We start from the raw sequence: 27763 nt of genomic DNA on the forward strand, positions 1-27763 counted from the left end.
CGGAGCGCAATTACCACTGCTTCTATCTTCTTTGTGCAGCACCACAGGAGGTAAGCTAACCTAACCTAAACAGCTCTTGTAAAAATATATATATATATCTTTTTTTCAAAGAACTCTCCCCATAACTTAAATGAACTAAGCAGGAGATTGAAAAGTACAAGCTGGGCCATCCAAAGACCTTTCACTATCTGAACCAGTCCAAGTGCTACGAGCTTGTCGGTATAAGCGATGCTCATGATTATCTTGCGACAAGGAGAGCTATGGATATTGTCGGAATTAGTGAAAAAGAACAGGTCAGTTTGTATAAGCAGCAGCTACTGAATTTAAATTTTTGTTTTTTTTTTGCATTTTTATATTGACGGTGAGCTTTTCTCCCTTTGTCTATAATATCAACAGGAAGCAATTTTCAGGGTGGTTGCTGCAATTCTTCATATCGGAAACATCGAGTTTACTAAAGGAAAAGAAGTGGACTCATCAGTTCCTAAGGATGATAAGGCCAAGTTTCATCTCAAGACAGCAGCGGAACTTCTCATGTACGTAAAAAACATTTTGCCTCTGTATGTTATCAATTCTTAGAGCTAATTTGAAGTCTTGTTTTATAGGTGTGATTTAAAAGCTCTTGAAGACGCATTATGTAAACGTGTTATGGTCACACCCGAGGAAGTTATCAAGAGAAGTCTCGACCCAGAGAGTGCTCTTACCAGCAGGGACGGTCTCGCTAAGACAGTCTACTCTCGATTGTTCGATTGGTAGGTGGCTGGTTCTAAGTGTCAAAATAGTGGATATTTACATATTTTGATGCTAAGTGAATATATCTAGTTATGTGCAGGTTGGTAGACAAAATTAATAACTCGATTGGACAAGATGCGAATTCAAAATGTCTAATTGGAGTTTTGGACATTTACGGATTCGAGAGCTTCAAAACTAATAGGTAATGAACCTTTTACGTGATAGGCTCACAGAAATGCAGGCTGCTAATACCTTCCTGCTGCAGTTTTGAACAGTTCTGTATCAATTTCACTAATGAGAAGTTGCAGCAACATTTCAATCAGGTAGGTTCTTGATTGTAGTGGAAAACAATGTTCGTTTTTCTAGCTGTGATCCCTGAGTTATTAGTTCTTTTGTTGTTTTCAGCATGTTTTCAAAATGGAACAGGAAGAGTACACAAAAGAAGCAATAGATTGGAGCTACATTGAATTCGTGGACAACAAAGATGTTCTTGATCTTATAGAAAAGGTCATTTCTTAACTGAGAAAGGTACAGTGTTATCAGATTAGATGTTTTAACCTCACTTTCTCCTTTCTTTTCCATCTGCAGAAGCCTGGTGGAATTATTGCTCTCCTCGATGAAGCTTGGTAATATCAAAGATCTTTTCTAGTGACTATGTTGTTTTCTAAACTAATGAGACTCAATTTTTCAGTATGTTTCCAAAATCAACCCACGAAACATTTGCAAACAAGCTGTATCAGACTTTTAAGGCACACAAGAGGTTCATCAAACCAAAACTCTCTCGAACAGATTTCACCGTTGCTCACTACGCTGGAGAAGTACGTTGTATATATTTCTTCTAGCCAAGAAAATTTTGACACTAGGGGACTGTTTCACAAGTTATTCATTCATGTCATTTTTAATTTGTTTCAGGTTCTCTATCAGTCTGATCTGTTTCTGGATAAAAACAAGGATTATGTGATCCCTGAACACCAAGATTTGTTGGGAGCTTCCAAATGCCCTTTCGTGGTTGGTCTTTTTCCTCCACTCCCTGAAGAAACATCTAAATCTTCAAAGTTTTCATCCATTGGTTCTCGTTTCAAGGTATGCAGCTTATTCTATTGAAAACATTCATGTAGTTTATAAGGAAGAATGTCTTACTAATATTCTCTAAATGTAAGAAGTAAAATACGGTTGGCCTGATTGATGCAGATGCAACTCCAGCAACTGATGGAAACGCTAAATTCTACAGAGCCTCATTACATCAGATGTGTTAAGCCTAACAATCTCTTAAAGCCTGCCGTATTTGAAAATGTGAACATCATGCAGCAGCTGCGATGTGGTGTAAGTATAAATAAAATGACAGGAAAGTGTGTGATAATAACTCTAAACCTTTATGTTTTTCTTTTCTTTTCTTTCTATAGGGTGTTCTAGAGGCGATCAGAATTAGTTGCGCAGGGTATCCAACACGTAAACCTTTCTTTGAGTTCGTAAACCGCTTCGGACTTCTATGTCCTGCGGCTTTAGAAGGGAGGTAAGTAAACAGCAATTTTACCTGCACGCAGAATTATACTGTTTAGTGAGAGTTGGAAATCACTGTTTACAGATTCTGATTTTTCCTTAACAGCTACGAAGAGAAAGCCGCATGTAAAAAGATCTTGGACAGCATGGGACTTAAAGGATACCAGGTAACTGTTCCTCGAGTATCTTTTAGTTAATGTAACCAATTGTGTAGAAGTGATGCAATAGAAGAGTTGTAACAAATAAAATGCCAAGTCATATTTTTGGTGATGCAGATTGGTAAAACAAAGATCTTCTTGAGGGCTGGTCAGATGGCTGAACTCGACACCAGGAGGACAGAGGTTCTTAGTGGCGCTGCCAAAAAGATTCAGAGACGGACACGAACCCATCAGGATCAGAAACGGTTTATTGTTCTGAGAAAGGCCACAATATCTCTACAAGCTCTATGTAGAGGTGAGCCGTCTGATTTTTACAAAATCAACCGCTCTCTTTGTAGATTGGAAGGGGCATTAAGTTTGTCACACTATATGATATTCATGTAACTTTTTACTCACTTTTAAAATATCATAGGAAGACTCTCCTGCAAAGTGTACGAAAATCTGAGGCGAGAAGCTGCTGCTGTGAAGATTCAGAAGAATGGTCGGAGATATTACTCTAGAAAATCTTACAAAAAGCTCCATGTGTCTGCGCTTGTTGTTCAGACTGGTCTAAGAGCAATGGCTGCTCGTAAAGAATTCAGATTCAGGAAGCAAACAAAGGCTGCCACAATTGTTCAGGTTCATGTTCTTAAAGAGCGTAATAGAAGTCTTTAACTATCTTACCGTTTCTCATGACCAGTAACAGAGAATGTTATGATTACTAATGGCAGGCTCAGTGGCGTTGTCACAGAGCAACCACGTACTACAAGAAGCTTAAAAATGGAGTGATCGTATCTCAGACACGTTGGAGAGGTAGACTTGCTAGGAGAGAACTTAGGAAGCTCAAAATGGTACAAACTGCTTTATATATTCTTTTAAATATTTTCACAATAGAATGCTACTTTTGGTTTACTGTCTCAAACATAATCTTAATATGTTTTTTTTTTGGTCTTCAGGCTTCAAGGGAAACAGGAGCACTTAAGGAGGCAAAGGATATGCTTGAAAAGAAAGTTGAGGAACTCACATACCGTGTCCAGTTGGAGAAACGTCTGAGGGTATCTTCCATAGAAACATCATTCTAATAGACCATTTAAAAAAAATCAGATTTGTAACTTAATAGCGCTGAATTAATATTTCAGGGTGATTTAGAAGAAGCAAAGACTCAGGAGACAGCGAAACTTCAGAGTTCGTTGGAGGAAATGCGTAAGAAAGTGGAAGAAGCAAACGCATTGCTTGTGAAGGAACGCGAAGCTGCAAAGAAAGCCGCTGAAGAAGCTCCTCCTGTTATACAAGAAACACAAGTTTTGGTTGAAGATACGAAAAAGATCGAATTGATGACAGAGGAGTTGGAGAGCGTAAAGGTACATTCTGTGTCAGTGTCATTAAATTTTTTGAGATTTTACGTCTAATTACCTTCAGTAATCATCTGCTTTCCAAACAGGCTACTCTAGAAAACGAAAAACAGAGAGCTGATGATGCAGTGAAGAAGTTCGAAGAAGCTCAAGAGTCTCTCGAAGACAAAAGAAAGAAACTGGAAGAGACTGAGAAGAAAGGTCAGCAACTCCAAGAATCACTGACAAGGTAAGAATGCATCATCAAGTAGTTGCTCTTGTAGATTAATGTTCCTAACTACTCCTGCATATATGGTTAGTTGCTCTTGTAGATTAATGTATTTCTGCTGGTAAATTCGTTGTCCGATGAGCTAAATACATGAAGTTTATGTGATCAGGATGGAGGAAAAGTGCACCAACTTGGAATCGGAGAATAAAGTCTTAAGGCAACAGGCTGTGTCCATGGCACCTAATAAATTCCTCTCTGGCCGCTCCAGGTCCATTTTACAGGTAAATTAAGACACTAAACTGAATATCAGACCGCAAGTATCTTTTTCCAGATTGTCTGAAGCTTAGGAATGACCAACTGTTTAAAAATAACAGAGAGGTTCAGAGAGTGGTCATCTAGCAGTGGATTCAAGGTCAAGCTTGGTGAGTTCATTTGCCACAGAGTTTGAGTAAACTAAACCAACTCAGTTTGTGATTGATCTAATGAATGGTGCTTTTAATTTGAAACAGGATCTACATAGCCATTCAATAAACCATAGGGATCCCTCAGAAGTGGATGATAAACCACAGAAAACATTAAACGAGAAGCAGCAAGAAAACCATGACCTGCTCATCCGCTGCATTGTCCAACCCTTGGGTTTCAAAGGGAACCGACCTATCACAGCGTGTATCATCTATAAATGCCTACTTCAGTGGAGGTCATTTGAAGTTGAACGAACCAGTGTCTTTGATCGTATTATTCAGACAATAGGCCATGCTATTGAGGTAGGATTTCAGCTTCCTAGTTTATATAGGTATTCAGTGGTGTTTGGAATTAATGTTGTGTAAATTCATATCTCAGACTCAAGATAACAACAATACATTGGCGTATTGGTTATCAAATGCCTCAACGCTCCTCTTACTCCTCCAACGCACACTCAAAGCTAGTGGTGCAGCAGGGATGGCTCCACAGCGGCGCCGTTCATCTTCTGCCACTCTATTTGGAAGGATGACTCAGGTATATATACATGTTTTGAAATCTATCAGCTTCTTGTTTCATTATAAGTTCAGATTTGAGAATGTTTCTATTATTATTCAGAGCTTCCGTGGAGCACCTCCAGGTGTAAATCTAGCCATGATAAACGGTGCTGCGGGAGGCGGAGCGGATACGTTAAGACAAGTCGAAGCGAAATACCCGGCGTTACTGTTTAAGCAGCAGCTCACAGCTTACGTTGAAAAGATATACGGAATGATTCGGGACAACTTGAAGAAGGAGATTTCTCCACTCCTTGGCTTGTGCATTCAGGTATTATTGCCATTGATCACATCAGCCACCACTTTCACAAGACTTTTTTTGATTTTTTTATGTCTTCAACTTCAAACAGGCGCCAAGAACATCGAGGGCGAGTTTAGTGAAAGGAGCATCTCGTTCAGTGGCCAACACTGCAGGTCAGCAAGCGCTGATCGCTCACTGGCAAGGAATTGTGAAGAGTCTTACAAACTTCCTCGACACTCTGAAATCAAACAATGTGAGAGTTCCGTTTCCTATAAATAACAACAAGTTGTGGGACTGCCATGAGATTACATTTTTTTATTTATGGTTTTTAGGTTCCTTCTTTCTTGGTGCGCAAGGTGTTCACGCAGATATTCTCGTTCATCAATGTTCAACTGTTTAACAGGTTTTTTCCAGGGTTCATCAGCATCTAAAATCCCATCATGTCTTAGTATCGGAACGTTTTCTTTCATTTTTGTACTAATCAAATGTTTCCTTTGTTGTCCCCAACAGTCTTCTATTGAGACGTGAGTGTTGTTCATTTAGCAATGGAGAGTACGTCAAAGCTGGCTTGTCTGAATTGGAACATTGGTGTTTTAAGGCAACAGATGAGGTTCTTTTCTAAACTTTCTTTCACTCCCCTCTTATCCTCAAATAAAACTAACCAATTTAACTAACAAAAAATAAATTGCAGTTTGCTGGTTCGTCCTGGGATGAGCTTAAGCATATAAGACAGGCCATTGGGTTTCTGGTAACGTTTCCTTAGCTTCTACCTAAACCTTAAGGAGGTGCTCATGAGGGTAAGAACCATTACTTATTCTTGCTTCAAATGCAGGTCATACACCAAAAACCTAAGAAAACTCTGGATGAGATCAGTCATGATCTTTGCCCGGTAAGTTGATCTTTCCTCTCTCAATTTTGATATAACTCTCCTATATATGCATGTTGAAAAAAATGTGGAAAATCATGAACTCTGAGTTTGCATTTGCCTGATAAATTGAAAAAAAATTGTGGGCAGGTACTGAGCATACAACAGCTATACAGGATCAGTACGATGTACTGGGACGACAAATTCGGCACACACAGCGTCTCTCCAGACGTAAGTCACCTTAAGCAACTAATGATCTGTGTGATTATATTCTTAATTAGCTCATGTTTATACCTATCTTCCTCTACATATATGACTAGGTTATAGCAAATATGAGGGTGCTGATGACAGAAGATTCGAACAATGCAGTTAGCAACTCCTTCCTTTTGGATGACGACTCAAGGTTGGTACAGTACTTCTTCGTTTTAGGCACTAAAGCTTTCGATGACGTTTTTTTCTTCTAATTACTACTTTTTTACAATGATTTTGCAGCATTCCATTCTCAGTTGATGATTTATCGAAGTCGATGGAGAGATTTGACATTGCTGATATCGAACCTCCACCTTTGATCCGGGAGAATTCTGGATTTAGCTTCTTATTGCCAGTCTCTGAGTGATCGATCCTCGTCTCTCGCTCTACTTTACACGCCAACGGAAACCAAATCTAGGTCTTAGTGTCACCAAAGTAGATTGCTTGTGACTCAAGTAATAATAACTTATGACTTTTTATGCCTTTTGTAATTCCCAAGGAGAATGTGAGATTAATTTTTCTATTTTATTTTGTTTAAGATGAATAAACTTAATTTAATTGGTCAATGCTTTTCCGTATACAAAATACTAATGTTATAGATTCTTTTTGTAAAAAAAAAATTGATGTTCTAATAACTTTAATCAGTGTATTTTGTTTTCATAATAAAACTTAAATTATACTACATCCGTTTCATATACGTGATATTTTTTTATTAATGCATAAAGATTTTAAACTATTTTTTCAAAAATTTAATTTTAAAAATATAATTTAAAAACCATTCAACCAGAGAAATGATTACAATATTTAAACATCACATAGAATAATATAAATATAAGTGATTAAATTTTCTTTGAAGTCATAAATTTTTAAAATAATTAAAAATAATAAACAAAACTAAATATTTAAGTTTTTTTAGTATATGGGTAATAATCTTAAACATCAATTATTTATTTTTTATATATATAGAGGGGGAGTATTACTTTACTAAATAACACCAGATCTTAGCAATTGTATAAACTATTCAATTAATGAATAACAGAAGAGGTTTTGACAGTAATATTGAAATTAACGATCCAATTACTATTTACTACAAATAACTATAAATCATTTGTCTGAAATAAACAAAAGTAGTAAATGTCTTCTTCCCACATCGTCTTCCCATCACCACCGCCGACGAACTGAGTTTCGACCGGGGGTTTCATCGCCGACGTCGATTTCTCTCCGGCGCAGCTCATTAGATCTTCGCGAGTCAGATTCGGGGGAAGCCAATTAATTATCGATCCCCAACTCCTCGTTTTTTGAAAATTATGAAGATTCTTATACTCGTAGTAATGCTTCTCTGCTACTCGTTTGCTTCCTCTTCTGGAGACACGGCAACTATTCACACCAACAATTGGGCTGTCTTGGTCTGCACCTCTCGATTCTGGTAAATCCTCGTATATTGGTTCTCGATGTTGATTCGATTCATGTGTACATTTAATCATAAAGGAGATGAATTTCACGAAATGTTGGTTAATTTTTGTTAGTTAAATTCTGATAAACTTTTGACTTGCTCAGGTTTAACTACCGTCACATGGCCAATACACTCTCCCTCTATAGGTGACAAAGCTCCCTTCTTTTTTGCTCCATTTACCCATACGTTTTATGTTGCAGTAATAAAGTAATAAACTTTACTCATTCTGTTTCTTACTGCCCTTTTTATCTCTTTTACTTGGTGTTACTAGGACAGTCAAGAGACTGGGGATACCTGATGAAAGGATCATCCTAATGCTGGCTGATGACATGGCCTGTAACGCTAGGAATGAATATCCTGCTCAAGTTTTCAACAATGAGAACCATCAAATTAACCTCTACGGCGATAACGTTGAGGTAAAATTTATCTCTAGAATTTCATCAGAATGAAGTCTTTTCTCTTGAGCATCTAATATTAGATGCATCTTTATATATTTGTAAGCACATATTCGTTGAAATTGCTATGTCCTGCGATTCCTTTACACAAGATTGTTCATTTATATGGAACATACATGTTTCCAGAATGAAGGGCTGATTGTATAGTTGTATCGTTTTCACTCAGGTAGATTATCGTGGTTATGAGGTGACGGTTGAAAATTTCTTGAGGGTTTTGACTGGGCGTCACGAGAATGCTGTCCCAAGGTCAAAGCGTCTCCTCAGTGATGAGGGTAGCCATATCCTACTCTACATGACTGGCCATGGAGGTGATGAGTTTTTAAAGTTTCAAGATGCTGAAGAACTCCAGAGCCACGATTTAGCAGATGCTGTCAAACAAATGAAAGAGAAGCGTAGGTATGTATGTTTCGCATCAGTCATTATTATTGTCTTTTTCTTATTCCTGTTTTGACAACTATTGGGCTAGCTCAGATTCAAGGAGCTGTTGATAATGGTTGATACTTGCCAAGCTGCCACTCTCTTTAACCAGGTGTGTACATCTCAGTGTCACTTTTTCAGCCTTAGTTTCGTTTCTCTCTAATCTATCATTTGGATATTTCTCTGAGTATTTTATTTTCGTAGCTTCAATCTCCTGGCGTTTTGGCTATTGGTAGCAGTCTTAAAGGAGAGAATTCATATTCCCATCACCTGGACTCAGATGTAAGTTCCCTTCACTATTTGTTTTCTTCTTTTGATCATTGTATTGATCTCCAGCTTAAATATTGTTTTTTCCTTCAGATTGGTGTATCTGTTGTAGATCGTTTTACATATTACACTCTTGCGTTCTTTGAGAGACTCAATATCTATGACAATGCATCACTTAACAGGTACGATAAGTCTATAACTATTCAAATCTTGTCTCCAACGTTTTGCTAACATTGGTTTGTGTCTGAGCTCTAACATATTAGCAAGATTTGTGTCTCTCTATGTTTTACCTCTGACATTTACTGATGATTTATAAAACTGATACGCATTCACCTTCTGTTGTGCAGTTTGTTTAAGTCCTATGATCCGAGACAGCTTATGTCTACCGCCTACTACCGGACTGATCTTTACCAGCCAGATCTGGCGGAGGTAAGGAGGAGACTGATTGTGCATTCGTTTTAATTTTGTAGCATCTTATATTACTACTAAGTTGTAACCAATCAAGACTAAGTAACCTCCCTTTTAGTTTCTTATTCTATAGAAGCTGAGTAGTGTAGGTTTGTTCATAAGTTCACCAATACATGACCAGTGAAACGATATTGATTAAGAACTTGCACCTCCTGTATATATATTTTTTCCTTTCCATTTTTTGATGAATTAATGTCTGCCTTGAGATGATTGATTTATTCATTCTTCAAGTCTCTACTTATTATGGGAATCAGGTACCGGTTACAAATTTCTTCGGTTCAGTTATGGAGACCATTCACACTGATTCACCTTACAAAGCCTTCTCAAGTAGAATCTCCAACAGCAAGGTGAACTCCGACACGCCACTCAACGAGCCTTCCCAGCACGGTTTTAAAGAAGATGTTCAGAATGCAAACAACCAAAACGATGAGTTGAAAACTGAGGTTAGTGCCTATAACGTCCTTCCGTGGTTTTATCATAAGCAGAGCTGTTCAAAAGATCCAAACTTTGGATTGATTGCTTACATGCCGGAAATATTAGAAATGAATTAATCTAAGCAGGGTTTTAGGTGTGTTAAGAGCATGATTGAAATGTTCTCTTACTAGCTTGTGTGTTCATCCTTTTTTTCTTTCCTGGATTCGAGTAACTGAACTTACATCCCTATGTTATGTTTGTTTGTTGCAGAAGCAAAAATGCCCATATACACAAATGCGGGCAGACTTCCACGAGAAACTGGTGAAGCTTGAGAATGTGGATACATTGGTTAACCTCAGCATAGCAGTGATGGTTCTCGTGGTAATAGTGTCATCATCTTTGTTATGATGATGTCTCTATGAGCAGCTCTTAGTATAGGATGATGATCATCATAATCTCCATTTCACTTGATCTCTGTTGTATGATGGTTCACTATTGCAGCTTCACATCTATGCATTGCTTATTTCACTATGATGTCACATCGCAGTAACTTCTTTTTTTTTGTCCACTCTTAATACAGAGGTTTATTACAAATTTAGCCACATATGGTGCAGAGATTAGTTGACTTTGTTTTTTTTGGCAGAGTTGATTAATATGTATGTAAATTTAAGAATTACAGTTGCATAAAGTGATTTAACCTAACCATTTAATTGTATCTTGCATTTGGAACATTTAATTTAAACTTAATTTATGAAGCTCATGTTAAAAACTCACTTGGACATGCTCTAAGCTATTTAGCGTGATTACTATTTCCTATAAAAACATGCATATCCAAACCAATTAATATACTCTTGTTTAATATTAGGCTAACAATAAAAAAAGTTTATATAGCATAACGTTTTGCAAACCTAAATCAAGAAAGAGTTTGTTATTCCAACAGAAACCATATAGTATAAGTTTGTTTTTGGATTCTCACCAGAATAAAACAATTCCAGGATCTCACCAGGCATTTAACAGAGGCAAAGAGACCATTAAATATGGCAAACAAAACATGCTGTACTAACCGCAACAACACATAAAACCAAACAGAATCATTCTACCATTTATATATTTTGGCTCCAGAGAAGAATAGTTTCTGAGGGAGAGAGATCTCTAGGATTTTCACAAAATCCTTGGAGTCAATCTCCTTCTCCATCACAAAATCCTTTATCTCTGTGCGGTTATTAGCATACAACTTTTGCTGCTACGACTCAAGTCCTTTCTTCTTCTAATTATTGCATGCAAACAAGGCAAACATGCAGATATACATGACCTAACTTGTCCAACAAGGCATAAATCTTAAATTATTTTGATTCGTGATATATACATAACTATAAACGTTCCAAAATGGTGAGGGTTGGTGAAGCATTGAGTGTATCAACCTCATCATCTTCATCTCTCGACGAAGGTGAGTCTGAAGAGCTTCAAAAGATGTCCCTAGAACCACCGAGAGCTAAGCTAAAGAAACGTCTCTCGAAGCAACTCTCGATGCTGGAGACCAAAAGAGACAAGGCATGGGAGCGTCGCCGTCGCCAGATGCTCCATCACCTCGAGATGAAGCAAATAAACGAAGCTGGAGATATTAATGACTTAACGGACGAGGACTTGAGCGAGCTCAAAGGTTCTATCGAGTTAGGGTTTGGTTTTAAAGAGGAGCAAGGACAACAGCTTACAACTACCTTGCCTGCTTTGGACCTTTACTTCGCTGTGAACCGTCAGATCTCTCCGGTTTCCACCCCAAGCAGCGGTGGATCTTCATCCTCTCGGCTTACTTCCCTTGGAGAACGGTCCTCCTCTTTTGGTAGTCATATGAGCGACTCAGATGGATTGAGAGTTATGTCTCCAGGTACGTAACTCTCTTTTTCATGCATGTTTTTTTACTTATTGATCTAAACGTTCCGTTATTTACCATGTATCATTAAAAGGATTCTGTTTTAGTTGTTGCTGGAATGATATAATTTATCATAAAATGCAAATTTGTCAGGAGATAATCCCCAACAGGTTAAAACGAGGCTGAGGCATTGGGCACAAGCTGTTGCATGTTCTGTGATACAATATAATTAAAGCTGAGAAGTAAAGTGAAAATTTGGTTGAGGCAAAGGAAGTGTTGTGATATAATGACAGCTTACGAGAGTTTAATTAAGGAAGTGACTGACAGAGAAGAGCAAAACAAGATTTTTGTTTTTGTTTTGGAACACAGAGAAGGGCAAATATTATTGTAAGTTTCTGATAGTAAAATATGGGAAAGATGCGTGAGGGGTCTTGCATGCATGTCTCCAACTTTTGTTTTCTTTTATCAACTTTTTCCTAACGTCAAAGAGAAATAGACTTTTAATACAGAAATATGATGAAATTCTTGTTATTTTTCAAACTTGAGTTCTTTGTTTAACCTTTTTTGCTAAAACCAGCAAAGGAATATCAGTTTAACAAAGGCTTAAGCTCTTTCACCATATTACTGTAGTCTAGATGCGAGAAATGTACATCGGGCTTAACAAAGTATATATCAATCTAATTAATTGAATAATATCAAATGAGAACTTCAGCACAACTCCCCCCCCCCCCCCCCCCCCCCCAACACACACACACACACATTCACTCTTCAATCAAAGAAATGCAAAACAAACAAAAAGAAAGTGAAAACACACAAGGAAATTATGAACACAAAACCCAAAAATATGAATTTTTCCTGGAAACTGTAAAATACTAAGTTTATTATGTATATAAAGTGCGAAAAGGCCATGAAGAAGATGCTGTACAGATTCCTTGAGCTTTTTCATCACTCTTGGCTTCTATGAGATTCCTCTGCAATATCTTCTCCACAAAGTTATCTACCATTAAAAAAACATAACAACATATATGAAAACCTAGAAATGTGTAAATTCTGGCCATAAAGAGATTTGAAAAGTCCAATCAACAACAACAATGAGACAAGTATAGAGAACATACCTTTGTGAAGGTTCTTTACAGGTAGAAGCGGCATCAAATTTCAGTATGATTATGTCTTTTCATGCTGAGGTTTTGCAAATGAGAAGCTATTTCCTTGACAAACTGTACACCTTCACTCCCATGCTCAAGAGAACTCACAACATGCTCTAAGAAATACAAGTCTCCCTTCAGCTTCTCCACTCTCTCACGTAGCTCAGTAACAGATTCTTGTGTTTCTAAGCTATCAACAAGAACCTCACCATTTACATCTGTCAGCACCATGTTTTCAATATTCTTCAGACAACTGTTGATATAGTCTCTCTCTTCCTTGAAACCAGCTAAACAGTTCTGCACCTTGTTGCTCATCACATTTTCATCTAGCTTCTTATGTGGTGTCTGGTTCTTGAAGCAATCAATCTCAGCTTCCAAATCTTGAATAACCTTCTCTCTTTCAAGAAGCAACTCGTTAAGTTTCTGTATCGCCTCCATATCATACTCTGCTTGCTCTTCCATCATCCTAAGGTTCTGCAAAGCTTCCATCTGAAATGTAGCCTTCTCTTCCTGCAGCCTCGTGATCATAGCCATCGCTTGGTTCGTAGCAACCGCCGAAGCGCTTCTCTCTTCCTCAAGCTCTTTGTACAAACCAGTGAGAAACTTCCTGTCATGATCAACCTGTCTTTTCAACCTCTCAATCTCACTTTCTCCTTCTATCTCGCTCACAGAAACTCCTTCCAAAGATAAGGTGCTCTCGTTCCTTTCCAGCATTCTCTTTTGAATCAGCAGCTGCATGTCGTAGTCTAGGTTCTTTGTCTCCTGATGATCAATAGATATCCTGGGGCTTATCCGAGAGGATGATAGTTGAGTAAGGAGTGCTTTAAGGTCTTGGCTAACTCTAGAAGTGTCTTTACTCATCCATGCCTCAATATGTGCTCCTCTGATACTGTCCTTGTTGCTCTCGTTGTGTACAATGATATTATTGTATGCGTCCGCAAGATCTAGCAACTCACCTGAATCAAGGTTTGTTTCTGCTGCTACTGACATTGAGTTGAAAGAAGAGGATTCTGACTTAGGAGCAGCTTCTGTGTGAGAAGCCATCTCAGACAATGAAGCAACTGTGTGAAATGTATCTTTTGTTTCCTTGTTTTCTGACACACCTGATATGAAAATGCATATGCTTCATCAGACACTTATAACTATTACATTATTTCACAATAATTTGAAAGCCAACACAAGCAAAGCTGGACAGAAAACTTACAGTTTTCGGTTGGATCTTCAGGCAGAGAGTGTGTAGATTTTGAAGGTGATACAACCACATATTCAGATTCTAGAGAGGTCATATCAGTTTGGTTTGTGTCCCTCTCCTTTGACGTCTCAGCAGGGGTTTCATTTGTTGTAGTTAATGACTCAGGAACCTCGTCTGAAGATGTATCATGGAGGGGCATCATTTCAGTTTCCTTTAAGACATCTTCAGGAGTTTCAGCAAAATCTGGTGATGCTGAAATAGAAACATCACTGATGCTAGTAAGCTCAGTCTTCTCCATCAAGGCATCTGTAGAAATTTCCTTAGAATCTTCACCTAAAGAAGTATCTTGGAGGTGAACAAACCCTTCTTTCTCCTCCCTCTGTAAGATATGTTCAGAAGTTTCAGCAGCATCTGAAGGTGTTGAAGTAACATCACTGAGGCACACAGGTTCAGTCTTCTCCAGCAAGGCATCTGCAGGGCTTTCTTTACAATCTGGTGTTAAAGAAGTATCTTGGAGGTGAACCAGCTCTTCTTTCTCCTGTATAACAGTCTCCATCAATAAGAGATCTTCAGGAGTTTCAGCTGCAACTGATGTTGAAGTAACATTACTGAGGCAAAGAAGCCCCTTCTCTTCTACCACCATCAAATCTTCTTCCTCCCCCTTCATAACAGCTGCAGAATCCTCCAAGCCACGTGATGTTAAGAGAAGATGATCTAATGATGTGATATCTTCTTCCTTTAACACCTTCTCTGATATTTCAGACACACCATTAACTGGACTAACCTCACTCACCTCCACCAAGGCATCTGCAGGACTGTCCTTAGAATCTGGTCTTAAAGAAGTATCTTGGACATGAATCAAATCTTCCTTCTCCTTCAAAAAATCTTCAGAATGTTCCATGGCGCGTGATGTTACCAAAATATTATCTAATGAAATGATCTCTTCCTCCTTCAACACCTTCTCTGATGTTACAGGCACATCATTACCTGGAAAATAAATTTCCTCTTGGTCTTTCAGGTCCACCAAAGGCTGCAAAGTTGAGTCAAGATTTATCAGCTTATCAGTAGCCATATCATAAGGCAAGGTGATAACTGGAGGAGTCTCCAGGTCCACGTTCTGAAGAAGCCTATGATCATCTTCTTTAACTGCAACACCTTCATCTTCAAAAAATTCATCTTCGGGTTCTGTATCTGAATGAATCTTGAGCTCAGTGTACCCAACGTGAGGCAAATCATTGAACCTGACACTTTTCTTTGGTGTACTAGTTTGTTTCCCGGTTCTCACATCACCAACCGAACCAATCTTGGATAGTGTTTCCGGTTTAGACAACACCTCACCAGCAGAACCAACTTGTGGTATCCACATCTGATCACAACATGTGCAGTTTCTTGTACTCGTGCTTTGATCACTGTTAGAATCTTCACCCAGCTTCCCAACCAGTAACTTGTAGCTTTCAGAACTGGACTTATTGGTTGTACCAAAAGAGGAAAGGCAAGTTTCACACATTCCTCGGACATCTACAAGCTTGCCATGACAGTAAACCAATGAAGAGATTTCTGATTTGTGTTTAGAGCAAAACATGTCCCAGTGAGATTCCTTCAAATGTTTGGCCCTCCCTAGGATATGATCAAGCCTTGAGCATATAAGACATGGAGACTGGAGCTGGGAGTAATCTGCAAACTTCGTGATCACGTAGGTGAATATGGAGTTAGCAAAGAGCATGACCATCAGCAGCCACTCATTGAAGGCTAGTGCCAAAGCTCTTGTTAAACTCTGTGAACCGGACTGAGATTTTGCTGGAGACATCTTTGTAGTATCCATCTTCTTGGCAACAGCATATAAGATCAAGAATCAATAATAGCAGATTTCAAATCTGCATCAACGAAACGCATATCAAATATTTAGTTAAGACTAGAAACAGAGACAAGAAGAGAAACGTTGACCAAAACAAAACCAAGCATACATAGAAGTTAAGCTTGTGATCTTTGTCTTAAAGTCTATTTCCACAGTAGAAGATCAATCTTTCCAAACAGAACTATTTTTTTTTAATACAATTGAACTAGTACTATAGATCATGTGTTTAGCTACAATAAAGAGATCTAAAAGAACAACTAACAGCTCAACTTACAAGTTTTGGGATAAAAAAAGAAGAAATCAAAATTAGAATAGAATGATCACACAAAGCTAGCTTTAAGAAAGATATACTAAAAGAAGATGAATAGTAGCATCAAGAGACCCACAAGTTTATATATGAATCAAGAACAAAAACATAAGCTTATTATCTCTCTTTGTTGTATATCAAAATCTAACCTTTTGATCATGAGGTAGGAAGGATCACCAGAGTCAGTAGAAGTATATTTCTTTTTGGATCGAATGTTTTGATCACAGAAAGTACAATAATGCCAAAAGCTACTTACTGTGCTTTGTTTGATTCCATTTATAATACTTTTTAAAGAAAATACTCAAGAAAAGGCGAACCCATACATAGACCCAGCTAGGACTGACGTAGTCAACAATAAACTATCAATATTAAATAAAATAAATAAAACATTTTTAAAAACATTGAACGCGATCTATCTGATTGACCAAACCAAATCACCAAGGGAAAACAAAAGATAAACATGGTGGAAACAGATTAGAAATTGCTTTGACAATTGGCAGTATTGGTGGTAATTCTAATAATTATACCTTTTTATTAAATATAACTAGAATTTGAACCCGCACGTCCGTGCGGATATTTTTTCTTATATAAAATAAAACTTTGATATTATCATAAACCTTATATATATATATGATTTACATTTTAGTGTTCTATGTTGTATAATTTTATAATCTTATTGTTTAGATTTCTTATTCGATATTATTAATATATAGTGATTTATTTTATAGATTGTACGTAGTTATTAATTGTTATCGTATACAACAGGTATGTTTGACTTTGAAAAGTTTAATGCAAATATAAATAAGAAACAATTAAATACAATAAGATGTTGATAGTTTCAGAAAATATAAATGGTGAAAGTTTTATGAATATATAGTAGTTAGGATGAAACTAATTAATGTTGTTAGCCATAAAATAGGAGTGGAAAATTTGAAATATTGAAAGTAAACTAAGGGGATTTCAAAAATATCTTATTAATATCTATTTCTAGTAAAATATGAATAGGTCCAAAATTTAAGTGACAACATTTATAAGTAGATAAAAAATAGGACTCTATTTTAATAGATTAGATTTATTAAATATAACTAGAATTTGAACCCGCACGTCCGTGCGGATATTTTTTCTTATATAAAATAAAACTTTGATATTATCATAAACCTTATATATATATATGATTTACATTTTAGTGTTCTATGTTGTATAATTTTATAATCTTATTGTTTAGATTTCTTATTCGATATTATTAATATATAGTGATTTATTTTATAGATTGTACGTAGTTATTAATTGTTATCGTATACAACAGGTATGTTTGACTTTGAAAAGTTTAATGCAAATATAAATAAGAAACAATTAAATACAATAAGATGTTGATAGTTTCAGAAAATATAAATGGTGAAAGTTTTATGAATATATAGTAGTTAGGATGAAACTAATTAATGTTGTTAGCCATAAAATAGGAGTGGAAAATTTGAAATATTGAAAGTAAACTAAGGGGATTTCAAAAATATCTTATTAATATCTATTTCTAGTAAAATATGAATAGGTCCAAAATTTAAGTGACAACATTTATAAGTAGATAAAAAATAGGACTCTATTTTAATAGATTAGATAACGTTTTTGGTAGTCTTTAAACGAGTAATCATTTTTAGATGGTAGGCGAAGATTGAAAAGTGAAGGTGGACGGTGAAGTCGGCTACTGATTAGAAAAATCGCTGCCATAAGTTGGTTTGGCCCAAACCCAAGCTTGACCAACTTATTGTCAGTGTCGGCTCTAGGCCCATGTTCTAACCTTATCACCTACTCGTAATGGACGAACAAGATGATATGTTCCCATTGCATATGATGAATTGATAAACGTAAGAAGAAATACATTTGCATTTTATATAAATGCTAAACTATTTCCGAAGTTAATGCTTAAAATTTTCGATAAGTTTGAGAGAAGAAAGTGACTTCCGTATAGAGCCACTATTAGAGGATGCTCAGCGTTAATGACGTGTGGGTTCATCTCTTTCATATACGTTTAACCATCTTCAGTATGGATGGCCTACATTCATCATTATTTCTAATCTCTTCAAATATAAAGCTAACACGTTTTCGTGTATGATATAATGCTTTAAATTACAACTCTCATCCATCATGGACTAATAAGAAACGAGAGTTCCCAAGTTATTTTCACATTCCATTTGAGCAACCTCCTAACACACCATGTAGTTTTTTTTTCAAAAAAAAAAACACACCATGTAGTAATCAATTGTTGTGACTTACGTAACATTACATAATATTTAACCTCTAAATATAATATTACAAATTGATAAATGAGTAAACAAATTCAGATCAGTTACAACTTATGCAGTGATCATTAACAAAATATATATTAGAGAAACCAAAAATACATATGATATTATGTATTTTTGTTTCTTTATTTGTGTCTATAAAATTAGTAGCCTCATTAATAAGATTCACAGGGAGAAAGAAAAAAGAGAGAGGGGGACATCTCCTAAATTAAAGCATACTAGAGAGCTCCATCAATGGACTCATCACCTCCATTTGACCACCAGTATTTGTTTCCTCCAAAAGCCATTTCTCAATAAATGTCAATGGTGGAGTAGCATTATGATGATCATCACCATCACCATCACCATCACCATCTTCTTGAACATCATGATCGCATTTAACGTTTTCCTCTGAGATCTTTGGATGAACATGGAATCCCTGATCCCAAGAACCTTGTACATGCTCATATGTAGGCTGATCATTGTGATGATCCATGAGATCGTTACTCCCGTTTTGCAGTTTCTGTTCCAATAAATTTGCCGTACTGCTCTTTGGGGATGCTCTCATCCAACCTTCTAGAAGGCGAGAAATGTTTTCAGTGCTTGAAGCATAGGTAGATCTATGATTAATGGTGTTTCTTGCGGCTGAAGTTTGCAACGTGATGTTTTCTGAAATGTTTCTCTCTTCACTCTCAGACTTGTTGAGCTTCTTCTTCAAATGGGTGTTCCAATAGTTCTTGATATCATTATCAGTTCTTTGTGGTAGATATGAAGCTATGGACGCCCATCTTAAATTCAACCATATGTAGACAATGAGCCAAGTTAGGGTTCATGTCATCAATACTATAATTAACCAAAAAACATTTAAAATATGATGAGATGTTGCGTAATGAGATTACTTGTTACCCAATAGGGCTTGCAAGTGAATGATCATTCCCTCCTCATGAGGAGTGAAGTTTCCACGTTTAATTCCAGGTCTCAGATAGTTAGTCCATCTCAGTCTACAGCTTTTGCTGCATCTCAATAACCCTTTTAAAATGCCAAATATACAAACATCATCAGGACACATGAAAACAACAAAATAAACAAAAACACACAAGACGAAAATATGTTAACATAATGCTATATGTATCACCAGTATTGGTGGGAACAGATCTCCAATTTCCAGGGCCATGTTCTTGGATGTAAGAAACAAGAATGATGTCTTCTTCAGGAGTCCATGGTCCTTTCTTGATCCCTATCTTATCACAACATGGAGGCCTCCCCATCTTTATCTCTCTCTCTAGATCTCTAGAGTTTTAATTATGCTGATCTTTATAGCTGTGTGAATATGTATATTATACATAAATGAATTTAATGCAAAATGTGTATGTATATATGTGAAATTAATTGGGTGACTTAAAGAAGAGGGAAGAACTTTCAGACCTGCTTTTCTTGACAACCTCTTTTGTATCTACCAAGCTCACGAGTCACTCTGCCTTTATTTTGCGTAGTCAAATTAACATAGATAGTTTTGAGCTCCATAAAAATGTTTATCTTCTCTGATAAAACGTTACTGAATTATTTAGTAAACGATTAACCAAGTTTATTTATCATCGAATATTGCCATGAAAGGAACTCTATAACATACTGTATGTGAATAATACAGTGTCTCGGTGAACAAAATTGCTTGATATGGAACTTTCGTTCGTAACTTTACTTATCAACATTTGGGAGTTGATGGAGGATCCGTGCATGTATTAACCAAGACTTGCAAGCTATATGACATTTTGGTGATAGTAGTTGTGATGGGTGTACGTGGTAAACATAAAGTGTGACATGAAAACAGGAAATTTTACATTGATTTTCTCCATGATTAAAGGGAATCATTCACTGCAACTGGGACCTCAAAATCAAGTGCAGAATTTAGTGTAGCTTGAAAGAAAATTGAAATCCATAATCACACATTTTTTTCATATACAGTTAAAAGATATATAATAAAGTTACATTTTTTGCTTGCCTCTCTGGATGGATGTCTTTTCTTGTACATGTATCACGCACTACCCGTTGCCCCTTATATGTACAACCAATAATATTACCCCTTTTTTCAAAAGAAAATAAAATTTACCATTTGCGTTCTCTCTTTGTAATATACTTTTCATGTCAATGCTTACAACTATCATTTATCTTTATTAATTTTATCTTTAAAATAGAAAGTAAAAATGTAGAGAACAAAGCATATCATCATCATACCATATGTCCATTTGTGTCAACTAAGTGACTAACACTCAACGCTATACAGTCAATAATAATTCATCTTAAAAGTGCCTGGAGAAACATCATTATGACTAAAACGAAACCAATCATTAAGTTCCCTTCCTTTGTCTATATTTTCTGACTGCACAACTTGCTAAGAGATATAAAGGGAGAAACCGAGCAAGTCAAGTGCGCAGACGATACCCGATAACAACGCTGATGAATGCCACCACGCATACAAACAGCAGAGGGAACCCAATGTGCACTTCTTTCACTATCTTCTTTGTCCTCAGTTCCACCTGCATCACCATCATAAATACAAGCTTTGTTTATTACTCTTTGTAAAAAAGAAACAGCTATGTAAGTCAGTCTCTACTAACTACTCTCACCAGCTCTTGTTGCAAGCTTTCTCTATTTTGGGAGCTTATAGACCGCTCCTCCATTAGCTTCGAAATGGTTGAATCAGCCTGCATTAGGTTTTTAGCTCGGTTAACAGTTCATAGAAGATTGCACCTACGTCATGGACTTCTATATTCGACAACCAAACCTGTTTTAGCTTGGCTTCGAGAGCATTGACTTTCAGCTTCATCTCCTCGATGTCTTTAACCAACTTATACTCATCCAATGCTCTGATATTCTGAGCATCTGTTTTCTGCAGCTGTACAACGTCTCTGTCCCTATGCATCTTTGGTTCTTCAGGATAAGTCACGCTGTTGGCTGAGTTAGCAAACCCTTGATCCCCAGAAAGCTCCATGGCCATATTCGTGTGAGCATCCAAATTATGTGTTGGCTTTATCCCCCTTTCATCATCTGCATCATTATGAGACCTAATAGGATCGAATTCAGCTTCTTTTGCCATTTTCAATGTATCGTAGCCACCACCTTTAGTTGCCTTTATGTCATTTTTAGTAAACTCCATGACTCCCTTCCTTGGTGGCTTTAACTCATCATGCCCAACCATCCTAGGCTCCTTTACAATCTCCCCCTCCTAGAAAAATAACGATTAAAAAAAAAAACAAGAATAAGAAACTGCCTACTTGACCCAATAAATGTGATCATAGATAGGCTAAGCTAAAATGGACTTGGTGGAAAAGAACTACACACACTGCTTGACAATTACTCTTCATATATTACCAAAATCTCAAAAAAAAAGCTTGGTTGTGAAAAGGACTAAATACTCTTCTTACATATTGTGGAGGAAGAGACTCTGATTGACCATGTAATCGATCTTTGAGGATGGAATCTTCAAACACTGCTTCCTGCTTCAGCGTCCCCTTAATTGGAGAGAGTTCAGGTGAGTCAGAGGGCATCACGAGAGTGACTCTCAGTTTGTTTTCCTCAACGTGTCTGCCTTCCGCTTTGGAGAACTGAAAAGAAATAAACGAATTAAAATATACGGACAACATACTTGAACAGGACCAAATAACCGAAATTTCAGGATTTTACCATGCTAGCTGTGATGTCTTCATCAGTTGTTTCCTCAGGGACAGCAGTACTCTGGATTAGGAACTTGTCTTTGCAAACCATATCTGGAGGTGGCTCTTTGAAAGCTTGCATAATCACTGCAGTTACATAAAAACTTGATTAGCTAGAAACTCCAGTTTTCCTTTTAGACAGACAACTACAGTTTTGAACTCTGAAAGCGTAGGATCCTAAGACAGTGTCCAAAAAGCTGTTTTAAATTCGAGCAACGAAAGGACAAATCTATGCAAAATTTCAAACATATCCCACGCCAGTAGCTTGACATCATGCAACACCTTAATCCCACCCAAAACCAAAGAAATGTATGTAGGTGCAAGAAATTCAAAAGCATTGTTGGAAAGGTGATAAAATAAAAATTTGGGCATACCGGAGAATTCACAAGATGAGTTTGGTGCCACAACGCCAACATTTGGACGGACACAGTACTTCTTCGGTGATGTAGTTTTGACCTGTAAAAATAACCAAAACCAAAAAAAAAAAAACAAACTTAGGAAGTCTTATCCAGAGAAACTATTTAAGCGAGGACGGCCTAGTGGTCTTGAGGGAGCTTCGGCCTCAATACGGACCCGGGTTCGAATCCCGCTGGCCACTGGGGGTTAAATTTAAAATCTGGGCTCCCCCAGCGTCCGGTGACCGAGGCGTACTCCGGCCGATAATGTAGGCTGATACGGACACTCGCCGCTAGTCTGGATCCACTTCGGTGGATGCCAGGATACACCGGGTTATTCAAAAAAAAAAAAAAAAAAAAAAAAAAAAAAAAACTATTTTTTCTCATTTTTTTATCAAAGGTATCAGCTTATCCTGAAGCGAGAAAACTAGAGAGAAGAAAAAAAAGTGTGTCTAGAGAGAAGAGGGACCTTAAAAGCAACAAAAAGATGGGTTGTATTGGTTAGCTGAACCACGCAGGTACTCTGCTTCTTCAGATCAACTACATAATTAAAAATATAAAAAAAAACTGTTAGTAGTAGTCTTAAAAGTAACAGGATCGTAGAAGCAAGTGATAAGAATGAGTTCCTTGAGACATCATCGTACCTACAAACTTGAGTGTCCTTGGTTGAATATCCAACAGCGGCATATTCATGGTTGCTGTGACAAAAATCACAGAAAGGAAAGCAAAGTCAGATCGATAGAATCATAAAACACTCTCTCTCTCTCTCTCTCTATGATTGGAACATTAACGAAACCTAACCAATCATTTAACCAGGGACAAGAGCGGAACCTAAAATACACAAAAAGGTAGCGATTCGGATTCAAAGTATAAAACGAACCACCGCGCTAGCTAACTCCTTCTCAAATACAACCGCGCGAACTCGCCCGAAGACTCAAACTCGATTTTTTTTTTTTTAATTTACAACTTGTCGGCAACGCGTTTTCAGAGTATCGGGAAAATCAAAACCCCCAGCGTGAAGTTCGAACGACGATCTAATTACATCATAGTAGTTCAACTGCTCATATATTCAAAATAGAACGACGACGTTTTCGAGGAGCGTCTCCTCTCCTCAGTCCTCGTGATTCAGTAAAAAGAAAAGAAGTAAAACTCAGATCACTCGGATCTTCCCGGAGCCCTAGCGGTTTCTATTTTCACAGTAAAGTAGGGAAGATAATCTTACCGTGTATCCTCGACGAATAACAAACGGAGCTTTGAGATGGTGGATCGAACAATAGAGAGCAGTGAAGGCCCAAGTACAGTATATGAGGAATGTGTTCAAAACATCAAACACGCACGAAAAAAGGGTATGGTGCTGAGATGGAAGATAACAGTTTTTGTTCTGCGATAGTTTTGTAACGGGCCTGGGTATTATAAGTGAGATTTGAGGATAAAACAAAAATTTTAAGTGAGATTTGCGATTTTGGTAGATGCGAAAATATAGGAGAGAATGTGATTGGGGTAATAAATGCAACCTTTTTAATTAAATTTGAATGCTTTTGAAGAGGGGTATAACACGCGTGAATCGTGATTCCATTCCGATCACCAACCCCCTCTCGTTTTTTTTTAGTTTGCTTTCTTATTTATATGCCTTTAGCAACATAAATATAGACAGATTTAATTACGTATAATCAAATATTCCTAAAGACCTCAACAATGTCAAAAAAATAATGTATTTTCTCATTCAAACAAAATTTTGATTTTGAGTTGTCACCACTACACAACATCCTCATCCTCTCATTGTTATTATTGCATTGGTGGACTATTCTTGTGCGGTGGAGATCAAAGCTTTATCAATGATTTCTTGCAAACTGATTATCAATCCTATCAATTTGGGACGGTCGTTGCATATTTATGTCGGAAGCAAACTTTGGCGGAATGGAAATGTGTCGTAATCTCATAAAGAGCGGTAAGAGAGAGTCCAATAATTCTTTTAAACAGGAAGCCCACAAGCTGATATTCCAAAAGAGTCCACCAGTTTTAAATAGGCCCATTCATTCAGATGCATCATTACTAGTCCACTAATTTTCTCACACGACGCCAAACCAGAGCTGTTGCTCCAGTTCCTTAGTGGAATCGATGTTAACACCTAAACAAACCTAGCTCCTAATCCGATTTGATTCGTTGTTGAATTCGACGATTTTTTTTTCTTGCAAACCCAACGATTAATCAAAACTCATATAAAGTTACATCAAGAGAACAAAAGAGCTAAAAAGAGAACTCAGAACTCCTGAGAAGCAGATCCGATATCTCCCTTGTTCTTCCCAACCTTGGAAGGCAAAAGGTTCGAATGAATATTCGGCAACACTCCACCGTTAGCAATCGTCACAGCTCCCAAAAGCTTACTCAGCTCCTCATCGTTCCTCACCGCAAGCTGAATATGTCTCGGCACGATACGCGTCTTCTTGTTATCCCTCGCCGCGTTTCCAGCTAGCTCCAACACCTTTAAACCAAACCAAATCGAATCAGAGAACAATACCAAAACCTAATTATCAAATCCAATCGAATCGAATTGACTTAATACCTCAGCGGCGAGGTACTCGAGAACGGCGGAGAGATAGACCGGAGCTCCGGCACCGACACGCTCGGCGTATTTCCCTGCCTTGAGGAACCTGGCGATTCTTCCGACTGGGAACTGGAGACCTGCCTTCGACGAACGAGAAACGGACTTGGTGGCCTTTGGCTTTCCTCTCCCTCCTTTGGTCGTGCCGCTTCCTGCGCCGGTGCTGCTCATCGTCTTTTACGAAGCGAAAATGGAAAATTACGATTGAAGAAAATTGAATTGAGAGGTGGTGAGAGAGCGGAAGATGTTGTTCAGTGCCTTTTAGGGCTTCTTTGCTCTTCTTTATTTATAGGCTGAATATAATTAACTCTAATTGGTTAGTCATAGAATCACACGGATTGCCAGCGTGGCACTTAATCTCGCCTTTGATTTATTATTTAGTCCGTTCATATTTTCTGTGGGGGGAGATGGTGAGAAAGAGAATAACTAGAAGGGTATCCACTAACAAATACCAAACTTTATAAGGACCACGCTGAGAAATTATATAACACAAAGGAGTAAACTGCAAACAACAACAAAAGATACAAGGACCACGCTGAGCAAAAGTTATAAGCTGCTTGCCTAGTAGCGGCTTACGTCGTCGTGACGGGTTTGGGAGATTAACTTCTCGGAGAAGAGTAGAAGGAGAAGAAGACGAATCTTATCAATGGTGATTCCGACGAGTTATACGTATTTTGCTCTTTCTCTCATCATCACTCTGTTTAGTCTAATATTCTATCAGTCTCGTTTGACCTTTTTGATTTGTTTAATAGTTTCGATTTATAAAAAAAAAAAAGTTAAAACGAACATTCTCCATTTGTTTTAACGATCGTAGTGAAGTGGAAAGCAACAAAGAGTTTCACGCTTACTGCTTCTCTCTCGCTAAGTAACTCCTCGAGTTTCACTCTGTCATTTGGTGGAATTCTCAATGGTTTTGTAATTACTAATTAGGGTTTTTTGTGTGGATTTGCAGTCGAATCGATGCCTGTATTGGGAACGATGAAGTTCCCGTGGATGCTCAAGACCTTGCTAAAGCCCTTAATCAAGTTTGTTTTAGTTTTTCAGACTTATAAAGTTTCAATTTTTGAAGGTGGTTCTTCTTGTTTGGTGTTAGTATACTCATTGCTGCTGTTGTTTCTGTGTGTTGTTATGGTGTCAGGTGTTTCGGCGTAGATGTGATGATGAAACGAAGGCAGTGATAATGGTGCTGATGATCTCAGTCAAGGTATAACATAAGAACAGAGTTAGTAACTTTTGGCAGAGGAGCCACTAGATTCGGAATTTTCCTGCAAGTTTTGTTGATTTAGATGTGACGGGACTGTATAGTGTATAGGTTACTTGCGTTGAGGTATATTTTATTTATAATAACTATGTTTATGTTTTCTATATCACAGACTGCTTGTGGGCTTGGATGGTTCCCGGAGAGAGAATCTCAAGAACTGTTGGTTCTTGTAGACTCGGTATGTGTAGTTCCTTCCAGACGAATTTTTTGAGGATATTCAGGATTCTTATTGTAGCGATTTTTTTTCTTCTTTGTGCAGATGTGGAAAGGTTTCAGCGGTCCTGAAAACGTCGCCTCCGGTTTAAATAGTCCATTCAGTCTAATTCCGCAGGTCATGGAAAGGTAGGCTGCAGTTCTTTAACTTACAAAGAATGAGTAGTCGAATATATCTGGCAACTTCTTAGGCAAACTTGTTCATTCACTATCACACACTAGCAAGGGTACTAAGATCGGAGCGTTAGTTTGTTTGAATCTTCTCCTTTCTCTTTTTGTAGGTTCTATCCATTTACAAAGCTGGGGAAAATTCTTGTTTCTTCTGAGTCGGAGGTGGTTTTTTTTTTTCTCTTATTCAGTTCTGAGCAGCTTTTATAGTGTGTGCTAAGTTAGCTTTTTCTTTTCTCTTTTGGCAGGCAGAATCAAACATAATGCTCAAGGACTTCCATATTTCCAAAAAGATGTTGCAACATTCTCCCAAACAGAAAGTTGTATGTATTGGAATTTATATTATTTATGCGTTTTATATGTTTGAATCTTTGTTCATGTATCCGCTTACTATGCTTAATGGTTTATTACGGGAATCTTGCTTGCTCCTCAGGGATTATTTGTTATCCGGACAGAGGACATAAGTAAATCTAGTTGTATTATACATCCTCAAGAAGTCAGGTGTGATTGCTTTCCCTTTTCCGTTTTGGGAAACAGTTTATGTATGTTTTCTAACCACATTGGCTTTTATGTGTAATTACAGCTTTCTGTTGAATGGAAAGGGCGTTGACAAGAGATATGGCTTATCAATGGTTTGTGTATTTCGCTTGTTTCCCTGATATGTTTTTGAAGTACTTACTATCTATTTTACAAGTAATTGTTCATTGTAAAAAAAATTCAGGATTCTGGGCCGCAGTGTCCAACGAATGTTACTAGCTTGCTCAACGCTGGGTCAAATCTTCTGCAAGCAATAGGCTGCTTTGGAGGTCTCCGTTGAATTGATATTCTATCCATCATCTTCTTTTCGTCTTCTCATTCTCAGCGATAATAAACAGATATTCATTTGCTATAGGTAGTTACTTCATTATTATTGCTTTATTCGATACCGTAGCACTGCCGGCGAATCCGTTGCTGAAAAATTATATTCATTCTGGAGTCATTGAATCAAATTCAGGTAAATT

At 37.3% G+C, this 27763-nt stretch overlaps 8 protein-coding genes across 13 annotated transcripts in view; 4 read left to right on the forward strand and 4 right to left on the reverse strand.

The window, feature by feature from the left end:
• LOC108832774 (myosin-9) overlaps nucleotides 1-6929 on the forward strand; it is an 8183-nt gene extending 1254 nt beyond the window's left edge. The window contains exons 7-38 of the mRNA XM_056992489.1: nucleotides 1-50; nucleotides 144-293; nucleotides 397-533; nucleotides 603-749; nucleotides 830-931; nucleotides 995-1052; nucleotides 1135-1236; nucleotides 1318-1355; nucleotides 1421-1547; nucleotides 1642-1812; nucleotides 1921-2052; nucleotides 2133-2242; nucleotides 2336-2396; nucleotides 2505-2682; nucleotides 2800-3005; nucleotides 3098-3217; nucleotides 3323-3421; nucleotides 3506-3727; nucleotides 3808-3947; nucleotides 4096-4207; nucleotides 4301-4348; nucleotides 4436-4690; nucleotides 4767-4922; nucleotides 5004-5210; nucleotides 5290-5433; nucleotides 5513-5583; nucleotides 5691-5790; nucleotides 5872-5928; nucleotides 6013-6069; nucleotides 6196-6276; nucleotides 6366-6448; nucleotides 6538-6929. Of these exons, the coding sequence (XP_056848469.1) occupies nucleotides 1-50; nucleotides 144-293; nucleotides 397-533; nucleotides 603-749; nucleotides 830-931; nucleotides 995-1052; nucleotides 1135-1236; nucleotides 1318-1355; nucleotides 1421-1547; nucleotides 1642-1812; nucleotides 1921-2052; nucleotides 2133-2242; nucleotides 2336-2396; nucleotides 2505-2682; nucleotides 2800-3005; nucleotides 3098-3217; nucleotides 3323-3421; nucleotides 3506-3727; nucleotides 3808-3947; nucleotides 4096-4207; nucleotides 4301-4348; nucleotides 4436-4690; nucleotides 4767-4922; nucleotides 5004-5210; nucleotides 5290-5433; nucleotides 5513-5583; nucleotides 5691-5790; nucleotides 5872-5928; nucleotides 6013-6069; nucleotides 6196-6276; nucleotides 6366-6448; nucleotides 6538-6661 (3845 nt within the window). The 3' untranslated portion in view covers nucleotides 6662-6929. The remainder of the gene's footprint in view (nucleotides 51-143; nucleotides 294-396; nucleotides 534-602; nucleotides 750-829; nucleotides 932-994; nucleotides 1053-1134; nucleotides 1237-1317; nucleotides 1356-1420; nucleotides 1548-1641; nucleotides 1813-1920; nucleotides 2053-2132; nucleotides 2243-2335; nucleotides 2397-2504; nucleotides 2683-2799; nucleotides 3006-3097; nucleotides 3218-3322; nucleotides 3422-3505; nucleotides 3728-3807; nucleotides 3948-4095; nucleotides 4208-4300; nucleotides 4349-4435; nucleotides 4691-4766; nucleotides 4923-5003; nucleotides 5211-5289; nucleotides 5434-5512; nucleotides 5584-5690; nucleotides 5791-5871; nucleotides 5929-6012; nucleotides 6070-6195; nucleotides 6277-6365; nucleotides 6449-6537) is intronic.
• A 483-nt stretch (nucleotides 6930-7412) lies between these two features.
• LOC108832773 (uncharacterized) lies at nucleotides 7413-10366 on the forward strand. Of its 2 annotated transcripts, none has more exons than XM_018606220.2 (10): nucleotides 7413-7720; nucleotides 7852-7893; nucleotides 8019-8163; nucleotides 8369-8598; nucleotides 8674-8731; nucleotides 8824-8901; nucleotides 8980-9068; nucleotides 9234-9315; nucleotides 9609-9797; nucleotides 10039-10366. In XM_018606220.2, exons 1-10 carry the CDS (start codon nucleotides 7602-7604, stop codon nucleotides 10174-10176), a joined length of 1170 nt encoding a protein of 389 aa, XP_018461722.1. In that variant the 5' UTR covers nucleotides 7413-7601; the 3' UTR covers nucleotides 10177-10366. The 2 variants fall into 2 exon arrangements, with proteins under 2 accessions (XP_018461722.1, XP_056849251.1); XM_056993271.1 differs by having other exon boundaries at nucleotides 7633-7720; nucleotides 8024-8163.
• Nucleotides 10367-11154: 788 nt separating this feature from the next.
• On the forward strand, nucleotides 11155-11889 carry LOC108832772 (uncharacterized). Its single transcript, XM_018606219.2, has 2 exons — nucleotides 11155-11653; nucleotides 11792-11889. Exons 1-2 carry the CDS (start codon nucleotides 11155-11157, stop codon nucleotides 11869-11871), a joined length of 579 nt encoding a protein of 192 aa, XP_018461721.1. The 3' UTR covers nucleotides 11872-11889.
• Nucleotides 11890-12308: 419 nt separating this feature from the next.
• Nucleotides 12309-16424, reverse strand: LOC108821762 (myosin-binding protein 1). Its single transcript, XM_018594752.2, has 4 exons — nucleotides 16287-16424; nucleotides 13988-15849; nucleotides 12754-13886; nucleotides 12309-12635 (listed from the first exon to the last, which is right to left on the reverse strand). Exons 2-3 carry the CDS (start codon nucleotides 15795-15797, stop codon nucleotides 12787-12789), a joined length of 2910 nt encoding a protein of 969 aa, XP_018450254.2. The 5' UTR covers nucleotides 15798-15849; nucleotides 16287-16424; the 3' UTR covers nucleotides 12309-12635; nucleotides 12754-12786.
• Nucleotides 16425-18401: 1977 nt separating this feature from the next.
• LOC108821763 (transcription factor MYB60) lies at nucleotides 18402-19720 on the reverse strand. The gene is made up of 3 exons (XM_018594754.2): nucleotides 19549-19720; nucleotides 19313-19442; nucleotides 18402-19201 (listed from the first exon to the last, which is right to left on the reverse strand). Exons 1-3 carry the CDS (start codon nucleotides 19679-19681, stop codon nucleotides 18643-18645), a joined length of 822 nt encoding a protein of 273 aa, XP_018450256.2. The 5' UTR covers nucleotides 19682-19720; the 3' UTR covers nucleotides 18402-18642.
• An 897-nt stretch (nucleotides 19721-20617) lies between these two features.
• On the reverse strand, nucleotides 20618-24128 carry LOC108821766 (vesicle-associated protein 2-2). 5 transcript variants are annotated; one of them, XM_056992167.1, is made up of 10 exons: nucleotides 23741-24128; nucleotides 23163-23216; nucleotides 22988-23058; nucleotides 22498-22579; nucleotides 22095-22210; nucleotides 21836-22015; nucleotides 21531-21636; nucleotides 21196-21458; nucleotides 21038-21115; nucleotides 20618-20947 (listed from the first exon to the last, which is right to left on the reverse strand). In XM_056992167.1, the coding sequence occupies exons 2-10, from the start codon at nucleotides 23209-23211 to the stop codon at nucleotides 20834-20836; spliced, it is 1059 nt and encodes a 352-aa protein (XP_056848147.1). In that variant the 5' UTR covers nucleotides 23212-23216; nucleotides 23741-24128; the 3' UTR covers nucleotides 20618-20833. The 5 variants fall into 5 exon arrangements, with proteins under 5 accessions (XP_056848147.1, XP_018450260.2, XP_018450261.2 ...); XM_018594758.2 differs by adding an exon at nucleotides 23350-23575 and having other exon boundaries at nucleotides 21196-21636; XM_018594759.2 differs by having other exon boundaries at nucleotides 21196-21636.
• A 343-nt stretch (nucleotides 24129-24471) lies between these two features.
• Nucleotides 24472-25392, reverse strand: LOC108821767 (probable histone H2AXa). The gene is made up of 2 exons (XM_018594763.2): nucleotides 25082-25392; nucleotides 24472-25000 (listed from the first exon to the last, which is right to left on the reverse strand). Exons 1-2 carry the CDS (start codon nucleotides 25289-25291, stop codon nucleotides 24779-24781), a joined length of 432 nt encoding a protein of 143 aa, XP_018450265.1. The 5' UTR covers nucleotides 25292-25392; the 3' UTR covers nucleotides 24472-24778.
• A 197-nt stretch (nucleotides 25393-25589) lies between these two features.
• LOC130494248 (E4 SUMO-protein ligase PIAL1-like) overlaps nucleotides 25590-27763 on the forward strand; it is a 4295-nt gene continuing 2121 nt past the window's right edge. Inside the window, exons 1-12 of the mRNA XM_056992165.1 lie at nucleotides 25590-25789; nucleotides 25935-25985; nucleotides 26073-26145; nucleotides 26259-26324; nucleotides 26494-26559; nucleotides 26641-26723; nucleotides 26876-26927; nucleotides 27011-27085; nucleotides 27196-27263; nucleotides 27346-27394; nucleotides 27484-27568; nucleotides 27655-27756. Coding sequence (XP_056848145.1) covers nucleotides 25767-25789; nucleotides 25935-25985; nucleotides 26073-26145; nucleotides 26259-26324; nucleotides 26494-26559; nucleotides 26641-26723; nucleotides 26876-26927; nucleotides 27011-27085; nucleotides 27196-27263; nucleotides 27346-27394; nucleotides 27484-27568; nucleotides 27655-27756 — 793 coding nt within the window. The 5' untranslated portion in view covers nucleotides 25590-25766. The remainder of the gene's footprint in view (nucleotides 25790-25934; nucleotides 25986-26072; nucleotides 26146-26258; nucleotides 26325-26493; nucleotides 26560-26640; nucleotides 26724-26875; nucleotides 26928-27010; nucleotides 27086-27195; nucleotides 27264-27345; nucleotides 27395-27483; nucleotides 27569-27654; nucleotides 27757-27763) is intronic.

Source organism: Raphanus sativus, chromosome 8 (genome assembly GCF_000801105.2).
Source record: "Raphanus sativus cultivar WK10039 chromosome 8, ASM80110v3, whole genome shotgun sequence".
Lineage (NCBI taxonomy): Eukaryota > Viridiplantae > Streptophyta > Magnoliopsida > Brassicales > Brassicaceae > Raphanus > Raphanus sativus.